This window comes from Prunus persica, chromosome G4, assembly GCF_000346465.2.
Source record: "Prunus persica cultivar Lovell chromosome G4, Prunus_persica_NCBIv2, whole genome shotgun sequence".
Classification (NCBI taxonomy): Eukaryota; Viridiplantae; Streptophyta; class Magnoliopsida; order Rosales; family Rosaceae; genus Prunus; species Prunus persica.
The window spans coordinates 19,391,549-19,401,775 of NC_034012.1; the positions used below are offsets into that span (position 1 = coordinate 19,391,549).

General features: G+C 34.3%; 1 protein-coding gene across 2 annotated transcripts; it reads right to left on the reverse strand.

Annotated features, from left to right (window-relative positions):
- On the reverse strand, positions 1,649-9,319 carry LOC18779945 (rhodanese-like/PpiC domain-containing protein 12, chloroplastic). Of its 2 annotated transcripts, none has more exons than XM_007211645.2 (8): positions 8,966-9,319; positions 8,190-8,306; positions 7,795-7,886; positions 6,969-7,069; positions 6,744-6,854; positions 5,395-5,503; positions 3,288-3,338; positions 1,649-1,881 (listed from the first exon to the last, which is right to left on the reverse strand). In XM_007211645.2, exons 1-8 carry the CDS (start codon positions 9,195-9,197, stop codon positions 1,801-1,803), a joined length of 894 nt encoding a protein of 297 aa, XP_007211707.1. In that variant the 5' UTR covers positions 9,198-9,319; the 3' UTR covers positions 1,649-1,800. The 2 variants fall into 2 exon arrangements, with proteins under 2 accessions (XP_007211707.1, XP_020418728.1); XM_020563139.1 differs by having other exon boundaries at positions 8,960-9,319.

The window sequence follows — 10,227 nt, forward strand, 5'->3', positions numbered from 1 at the left end:
GATATATTAAATTCAAAGATTGTACCTTGTGTCTCCCATTTCCATTTCATCTTCTGAAATTGGCTAATGAGATAACATATGCTTTGTGGGTACAATTGGTGATGTCATACCTCACCTAACTCTCACCAACCTACATGGACCACACACACACACACACACACAAAAACCGGCCCACCCTATTGGAGACCCATTTTGGGTCTTCATGCAATTTCGAAAATATTGAGTACAAATTTAAAATATGGTATTTTCGGTTTTGACCCATAAATCTTAAAAATTGCGATTTTGCCCCAAGGCACTAAAAACAAAAACTGTTTTGTCTTTTAATGAAACATTAAAAGTTTATGTTTGAATTATATATTCCATTGGAAATAGGCCCATATGTTCTAAAGTCTCAATTGTTTAATATTGTATATCCTTTATTGTTTAATTAGATTAAATAATTAAAATAAGGATGATTATGAACTTAAAACCCCAAAACAAATTGAGCTATGTGATTGGCCATTATTCATTAGATGAATGGGTTCGATTCAATGGATGGGTTATAACTTGTCACACCCTGGATCGGCTCCGCCGTAGCACGATATTGTCCGCTTTGAGGCCCCCTCTCTGCCCTCATAGTTTTGTTTTTGGGAACTCACGAGCAACTTCCCAGTGGGTCACCCATCCTGGGATTGCTCTAGCTCCAACTCGCTTAACTTCGAAGATCCTATAACTCTGAAGCTAGTGAGCTCCCAAAAGGCCTCGTACTAGATGGAGGCAGGCATGTACATATAAGGCACATCACCCCCTCTCCGTTGGTCAATGTGGGATATTACATAACTAATTTTATTTTAAGGTTGTAAATTAAATAGAAGCTTGCATGCTTCTCATCTCTCATTCTCCAATGTAATTTCTATCTCCCTAAAATTATAAATCCCTCAAGACCCATTGGGCTTTGAGTCTTGTATACCAAAATTAGTTATGTAATTAGGAAGATGGAGGCATGAGAAGAAGACGAGGGAGAAAATAGATTAGTTAAGGATTCTAAGAATAGTCTTGGGTCCAATGCCCACCAACCATGAATGTTTTTGAAGTAGTTAAAATGCATAATAAAATCAATCACCCGCTAAAGTCCTAGATTCTGAAGGAAATATGCATTTTATGTCTTGAAAATGAATTTAGCCACAACTTATAACACAAAAACATTCATAATGGCAGATTAATTTTGCTTATTCTAGTTGAGCTAAGCCTTTTTCATTTTTAACCCAAGTATCTTATGATTTAGTCTTTTTGTACACAAAAGAAAAAGAGATAAAAGGTTAAGTACTTACCCTTGTAGTCTTTTTCTTGGAGAACGAAAAATGATCACCTTCTTGGGAGTGTTTTTATTTCTTTTGTTAGAACGGTAGTTTAAGTTGTGTTCTTAGTTTCAGATGTTCTTAGTCACCTTTGTTTCCTTTCCCAATTACATGCTTTTTCTTTTTGTTTGCATGAGGGTTCATATGTACCATTCAAACAATTGTTTGGGTTGTTGAGGAGCTTTTATCATATTATTAACCTAAACTTTATCTTTTTCTTCTCATTTTTGTTCTTGGATGTTTGTCAATCATTAGCTATCAATGCATTAATATGTACCAGTATAAGGTTTCCATTGCCCAAGGCGAACAAAGATAATATGAAAAAGTAAATTTCATTTCCTCAAACAATTTGAATCAGCATCTGAATTGTCTTTTAGGACGGCAAAGGGGAAAAAAGATATATGAAACCACTTGCTGTATAAAGAAAAAAATAATTCTGTTTTGTAAAATTGTCTCATAGATCTCAATAAGTTGGAATTGTTGGATCAACCCTTTGAGCATAATCATGAATTCCACCAGAAACATTGAATACTCTCTTAAACCCCTGCACCATCAAAGATCCTTTTTAGTCAATAAAGAAAATTTTACAAAACAGAATACCAAAATCAGTATGTGGCTGGAAACAAGAACTTTAAGACTCTAGACTCTTATTCAATAATGGTGGAATGCAATATGTATATGAGGTAGCACGTTTATTTTTACAGTTTTTTTTCACCAAATGTCCTTGAACCTGTCAAAAGTGCTCATTTGAGTCCTCGAACTTTCAAATCAATCAATGTGGTTCCTAATCTTTTGATCACATATTAGTTTGGTCCCTCTCATTGCGTTCAGTCAAAATCTTTGTTAAAATCGGTCATCTAACAAACTTTAAAGGGTATTTTTGTTAAAATACAACAAATCCACCCATGATAAAGTAAAGCTCACGTACTTTGCTCAACAAGGCTATATGCTCTCCTACCCTGATGGACGCTAAATGTGAAACCCTAATTGGAGAGCATATGGCATTGTTGGGCAAAAACGTGAGTTTTAGGACTAAAATGAGCTATATTTTGATGACAATATCCCTCTAAATTTTGTCGCGCCATGGCCAGTGACCAAGTTTAACAAAAGCTTTGTCGCCACTTGTAATAAAGACCCTTTTTTATGAAAATAAAAGGAAATAAAATGTGCATGGGTGGATGGAAAGTGAAACGATATAAAATGGAACAAGAAAAGTTTTATTTCGTTGTCTAAGAAAAGACAAATTATGATCTGCTAGGAATAGGAACAAGGAGGCTACACGTTTTAACAAGTAAACAGAAACCCTAAACCCTGCACTAATATAATGCTCAAGTCAAGGCTCCATCCTACTTGTTGCCCAGAGCCTTTGCTTGAGCACAGTACAAGTGCTTAAGGCTCCTTCGGGCCATGGCAGCGAACAACTTTATTTATATGAGCGTAGATGTTTGACAGGAACAAGTTACTATGTACAAGGCCTCATACATATAGTGCGTCTTTTGATAAGATTCAGAAGTTTCAGTAGGGTGTTAGTGAAATTAATTACATTCGACTTCTTAGGCATTTTGATGCTGTTTACAAGAGATTCTGCTTAATGGTTGCTATAAGTAAAAGTTAGACCAAGTTAAACACCAAAAACTTTTCTTTCAACTTTGCTTCAAATGTTTTCCTAAAGACTTTCCAATACATGGCAAGGACAAAGGAAATTCAAATTAGAAACAATAAAGTTGCTCAATGAGGAGCAGAGCAAACATGTGTCGGTCACTGGCTAAAGGCCTTTAAATATATACTTCAACAAATGAACGGTGAGGCAGCTACTAAAAATGTGAAAAATAAAAGAAATGCAAAAAATCAGCACTGAGGTAGTATCTGGATCCCGCAAAGAAATGAAGTCATCTAACTTAGTATAGGATATTCCAGTTAGGGTAAATAACATAGGAGAAAGAGCTTTACCTGGGTCTGCAACCACTTGGCAACTTGTAATGATCGCACGCCATGGTGACACTGCATTTTGGAAATATGAAACATCAGTATAAAGTAATCGAAAAGCGAGGATTTAACATAAAATGTCAAGTGAAAGGACAATAAACAGCACATGAATGAATTCACGTTTAAACTCTTGGATTTGAAAACTAAGAAACAACCCTTTTCCTTTAAAGAAATTAAGCCACAGAAACTCAATGTGAAAAACAATCTGTTTCATAGGACCTTCTTTTTGTCTGTATAATGGAAGAATGGAGTTGAGGACATTTTATGTTCATAACTTCATATAGAAGGTGCCATTTTCCTTGGCTGGAAATTTCTTCTATTCCAACTTACTGCTTTTTCTAAAATATATATCTCAAACCTCCAACTGGTTAAAAACCTGCCCCTATATGTGCATCTTCTTACACACACGCGCATGCATACACATATGGAGAAAAGTGCAAAAAAATCATAAAATTCTAATAAGTTATGGACTGTTTACGAAGTCTGATTTTAATCATATACAATAGCAAATATTTTTTAAAGAAATTTTGTGACTGATATTATTGAATAGTAATCAACTAGTAGTTAATTTAGTGGTGTCTCTGTTCGCAATAATGGAAGAGGCCCTAATTTCGAAGTCCCCCTCCCTCTTTAATTAAAAAAAAGAAAAGATTTATTGAAGTATAGAAGTTTATTGGCTACTGAGTATAATTTTATAAGTTTTGGTGTGCCTACCATGTGAATATATTTACCGGAAAAAAAAAAAAAAAGAAAAATTTTAAACACAGATTTCTCTTTCCTAATCAGAAGACAATTATACACCAATTAGTGAAAAACAAATGTAGAAGCTAGAAATGTGAACGTCATTTAAACTTAATGTCTCCCTGGCCCTGCCTTAAAACTTCACATCACACTGTTCTTTCAAAATACAACTCAGCATTGGTCAAATCTTAAGCAAAGACGTTATCTCCAGGTTGTAATAGTTATATAAATAAACGCAGGCAATGCACATGCATACAAACAAACACAATCATGTATATACATGTTTTGAATGTCAAAGATAATGCAATATTTAGAAAAAAACGACGACAAACACACAAATATAAATGTGTGAGTGAGTGAATCATTGTGCAATGCTAAAAACAGATTGATACAAAATAAGAAGATTTCCCCTCCCCTTTGTCAAAATAAATCTACAATCAAAGAGAGTAGGAAGTTTCATAGGCAGATTTGTAATAGGCAACACAACAACAAAGGGCAGAACTTAAAATATGCAGAAAATATTTAATTGAGGGGCTCATAACCTATCGGCATTATCCTTGCCAACAACAAACGCAGACTGCCAGAGGATTTAACATTTTGGTACTAGAACAGAACGGATGATTACTTACAGTATCTAAAACGACAGTTCCCATTACTATCTACATAAGCGTCCCACCATAATTATCTTCTAATTAATTACTCAAAGGTAGCAATTTATAATATTTTTCTGTCGACAGTCTAGCACCTAATAAATACAGGAAACAGAAACACTCCTTTCACATTCAGGCAGTTTACTGCTTAGACATGCAAAGATTGGGGCCAAATATATAGAGAGTTTCCAAAATGAATTTGACGAGAACTTAATCATCTTTCTTTTTTTTTCTCTTCTTTTTTGCTTCTTTCTTGTTTGGGATGTGGGTAAGAGGACAAACAAGCAAATGAGGAATGGATAGCCAATTTCATCAAACCCGAGGGTTAAGGTTCAGCAAGTGGTCAAGGGTGATGAGATATTATAGAGGTTACAACTTACAGCTAACCTTTTCATTAATGCAAAAGTGGAGACTGGACCGGGAGATGTAGATTGGGTGTCATATATCTTAATGTATCACTGTCTTGCCATCATATAAGAAGATAACTCATCTATGAACAAGATTACACATTATCCCCACAACGATGGCCCGCTCATGAAAAGATAGGCATGAAACATAATTATGAAATTTTTCATGTTCATTTTTTAAAACTATTTGGTTATATTAATTTCATTTCAAATATATATTTCTCTTATTTAATAAACAGAGGGGACGATTAGCACAAAAAGGTTTGTACCTACCATAACATAAGTATCCTTTTGAGGATTAAACTTCGTTGTTATTTCAGGTCCCCAGCTTCCAAATTTTCGAAGGGGAAGAACCTGGAAACCCAGCAAAGAAGCTTGCGCCCTGTGAAACAAAGGTGATACATGTCTTCAAAAGCACAGAGAATCCTAATTATTAGCTCAAGAAAAGAGAAAAATGCATGCTAAAGCCAAAAGCTCCTGCAGAATTAGTTTAAAATTTTACAACGAGTTTCTCCATGTGTAGACAACCTTTTTCTATATTAATTCCTGACTAAAAACTTTCTTTGCATTTTTTAACACTACGTATACTTATCTTGGGAAAAATAAAGAGCATGGCTTGGCTCCTTAATTGAGGAGGAGCTCCTCCTCACAACAAATGAGATAATGACACTTGTAAAATTCCAACAACAAAAAAAGGTTCAAGAAATTCAAAAGAAAATAAAGTTCAAGGAATTTGATAAGTGTCAAAACTCTATTTGTTGTGAAGAGGAGCTCCTCCTCAGTTTTAAGGAGCCAAGCTTTTATATAAATATACTTTTTATAAGTGCTAAATATTAGTAAGAAAAGGGGAGTTCTATTGCAGGAAGAACATAGAAGATGCACCAAAAAAGAATGAACTGTAATCTAAATGAAACTTGATCTAATAAATTATCAACATAGGATATAAAAAGAATTAAGACACCCACAACTCGTATAGACAACAAATAGAAAAGAAACTGAGTTTAGAAGGTGAAGCTTCAACATCGTAAAATGTCCTAGCATTTATCTCCCATTCTCCCACCATAAACACCGCATAGCACACAAAGGGGTCAGATTCCAAACATCACTGTAAGAATGTCTTCTAAAACGATGATTCCAACAATAAAGCACATTACCCACAGACTGGACCACAGCCCTATCCGGTCAAGAGAAAAACGAAGCACCCCAAATTTTCAGCAAAGTAGTAGTGTAAAGAAGTAAAGAAGATTATGCACTGTCTCGCCACTAGCGTTGCACATTAATCCATATATGACGTTTCCTCAAATTGGGTTAAATTTCATAAATACTGCAAATTAACTGCAGTTTTCCCCATAACAATGTTTTCTTGTTATAACCAATTTCATTCTTGATTTCTTTTAAGTATTCCCAATATCCCTCCAGTTCAAAGCTCTTTTTATGATACAACACATCATATACCAAAATTTTCTGGTTAATTGCTAACTTTCAAATTTGAACTTCTCAATATAATATGATCATATATATAGATAAACGCACTACTAAAAGTTCATTCCAAGAATTTGAAATCAGAACATCCATCAAAAGAAAAATGTGTAGACAAGCAGAAATAAAATATTAGAACATACACTTCTTCGGGTTCTCGAACATCAATCAACTGGGCCTCATCTAGGAAACTGGGATCTTGCATTTTCACATGAAGCTCCTCAGGTTGAATGTCTTGGAGTACTGATTCTTCCCTAACAGAATATGGTGCACGTCCATAAACAGATCAGTATATTCAAGTGTTAGTCTGCACCTCGACTGCATTTCCATGTAAGAGATTCAGTACAAGACAAGTTTTTAAGCCATACCTCTCTGACAGTACTTGCAGTAAATGCCACCCAAATTTTGTTTTGCACCTTACAACTTTATTCAAAGATGCATTAAATGCAGCCTCCTCGAACTCAGGTACCTGGGACAATTTGTCATCACACTTCTGTCAAATCATATTTGCCCATAAACAAACATACAGATCAATACTTATTAAGTGTATTTTTCCTATCAGCCTTTTCACTGCCATTCATTTCAGTTTCACAAAGTAATACGTCATCATCATACACGTATGATTCGAAAATCATTACTTTATGTTAAACAACAAAAGTAAAGGCAGCGAATTATCCATTAAGCAACATAGAAAACATTCCAGTGCCTTAGTGATTCACAAAATAAATTATTGTTTCCTTACTACTAAGCTTCTTTGGCTTTTGTAATTATAGTTTTCCGGTACTACAGAGTCTAGACCTTCCTTACAAAACCAGATCATGTGTGATGGAATATTAGAGAACCAACCCTCAAAATATCATGGGATGGGATAGTGCTACCTCCATTATGAAACCCACAGGCCAATTGGGCCCCCAGTGGACAGGGCTACTCTCTTTTCATAAAAAAGAGGTTACACAAGAACTAGTCCCAAGAAAATAAAGTTTCCTGTAAGTTATGCAACAGATAATTTGGGAGAAGACATAGCATACTTCCAAGATGGAATAATTAACATCATCAGATGGCAATTGCTACTTAGTTCTATGACGCTCCCACTACAACAAAGCTCAGAGAACAACAATTAGACAACAAAGTAATTTCCAGTGCCCCTAGTGTTTTAGAAAGCTTGAAGGACAAATAGCTATCTCATCAGCGTACCATTTGCCCCTTCCTCACCCAGCCAAGCATTCCCCCCTCTTGTTTGGATGGACATATCGAGTATTCTGCAGCAAGATCACTGAGGTCTTCACCTGAATGAGAGAATGGCATTAGAAAAGCACAGCATCGAAAAGCCAAATTGTATAAGAGAATGTCCAACTTTAAATTTAGTGCTTTCACCATTATGATTGATTGTTTCGATAGGAAACAAAAATGTTATGCATAAAAAATACAAATAAGAAAGATAAGGACAAGCAGTCCACCATTGTGATTTAAGGAAACCACAAAATTTAGTAAAACTTAAAGTTTCAAAGTTTCTGAAAAGTTATCAAATAATTCTAAACAGAAAATTTGAGTTTTGACCTTTTTAACCATCAAAACTTAAGGAAACTAACCTCCTGAAACTCTCTGCTGAAGATCTACAAGAAGCTTAAGGTTGTCTTCTTTAACAAGCAAGTGCTGCACCAATATTTCCCTTCCATCTCCAGAGCTACTTTCAGCACTAAACGAAGCTGAAAGGAATAGAATTTAGAACACTTGAACAAGGAAATGTAATATACACAACAGAAAGCAACTTAGCAGTAGAAATGAACAAAGAAACCAAATGCCAATGTCGTGCACTGGTTTTAAAACCAACCCTCAGATATTTTATAAACAGTCATTGAAAAGAAGACGGAGCAATACTGTGCACTCAAAAGAAGAGGAATCACGCAAGAGCAAAACAATTGAGAGACGTGTTGTAGTCTTAGAAAATAAAGACTCCAATCTTTCAATCAACTCCACCCTATTTTCATTACGTTGGTAGTGCTAAGAAGATTCAAATTTTAAGTACTTTAACTACAACCCAACCACAAGTACTCTCAACAAGAGGATTTGTTGAGCCTCACAAGCCAGCTCATTTGTGACAAAAGCATTTTGATCATTCATATCCTGCTGGATTATAGTGAGGTGCGCTTGTTTTTAATTCAGTGTTAGAGTTCAGTATTTTAATTCCCAAATTTTCTAAGCAACGGAAAACATGAGTGCAAGAAATTTCATTCCTTTTTCCTACTTCTCCACTTTTCTCAAGAACCCAACAACAGAAAACAAAAACAAAAATTTAAACCCAACTAATATTTGGAAATCAGGAAGTAAAAAAATAATGGGTTTGGATATTACGAGGCACCTGTACCCTTGGGACATGGATTGCCAACCATACGCTGCAGAACCCACTTCACGCTCAAAGAAGGGGAATGTAGGGAACTGGGTCTGAAGATTAGGGAGAGAGAAGTCTGAGAATGTGCAAAAGTAGAGACTTTGTGAACGTTGGAAGGAGAAAGGAGGTTGAGAGTGGGGCTCAGAGATAGTCTAAGAGCACTGAGAGCTGGAGGCGCTATTGGTGTCAGATGAGAAACTCTTAACATTTTGCTTCCCTTGGTTTTCAAATTGATTAAGAGAGAAACAGAGAATTGTGTCAAGACTTTTCAGTATCTTGTGAACCCTCTTGTGAACTGTGGGTTCTTCTACAGGTATGCATATCAGCATAAAATAATTTTATATATATCTCTTCCATTGAAGGATCCCTTTTTTTTTTTCTTTTTTTTAGAAATGCATATCCCTTTTTAAATTAACTAAAAACGGCTTCATAAAAAATAACTTTTTTCCTTATTTGTTTGCCACCTCAAATTTTATGTCAATACTTGGAATTTACACAAATTTAAAATTTTCAAAAATGTGTGCGTTAATTTCCTTGTTTGAATTTTTAATGAAAGAAATTTATAACTTTTCCATAAGAAGAAATTTATAATCTATATATATAAAGCAAAAAACAGAGAATGGTGAAACATTCAAAATACCAGAAAATGTCATTAGTTAATGCAAACATTAAGAATTGAAATTATTAATTAAATAAGAATAATATGATAAATTCACACTTTTTCATATTTAAAAAAATTAAAATTAAAAGAAAAATCAGATAATGGATCCTATTTTTATGGAATACAACACCCATTATCTTTTTAATTCTAAAATAAATTAAAAACTTAAAAATAAAATTAAAAGAAGCCTCTTGCAAGCGCGAAAGCGCGTGTGGAGAGGCTAGTTTATATAATGGAAATAAATTTATAATTCATATAATGTAAAGGGATTTATAATTAATTAAATGAGGATAATATTGTAAATTTATATTTTTCATATTAAAAAAATTAAAATTAAAAACAAAATCAAATAATAGGTCCTATTTTTATGGAACATAACTACCCATGTTATTTTTTTTAATTTTAAAAATAAAATAAAAAATAAAACCAATTGGCACATGCGTATAGTTTATATAATGGAAACAAAGAAATCCCGAGGCCCTTTATGAACTTAAATTTATCGTTTTGGAGGTTATGAATCTACAAATTTGTGGTCATACTAGTTGTGATAATAGTGGGGGTTGTAGTGCAGGTCATG

Bases quoted from the DNA above. Each gene is read 5' to 3' on its own strand.
- LOC18779945 (XM_020563139.1), bottom strand. From the start codon at position 9,197: ATGTTAAGAGTTTCTCATCTGACACCAATAGCGCCTCCAGCTCTCAGT. The intron at 7,887-8,189 runs GTTAGTTTCCTT...TCTCTCATTCAG, and splicing joins TCAGCAGAGAGTTTCAGGAG to GTGAAGACCTCAGTGATCTT. The intron at 7,070-7,794 runs GTACGCTGATGA...AAATTGTCCCAG, and splicing joins GGGTGAGGAAGGGGCAAATG to GTACCTGAGTTCGAGGAGGC.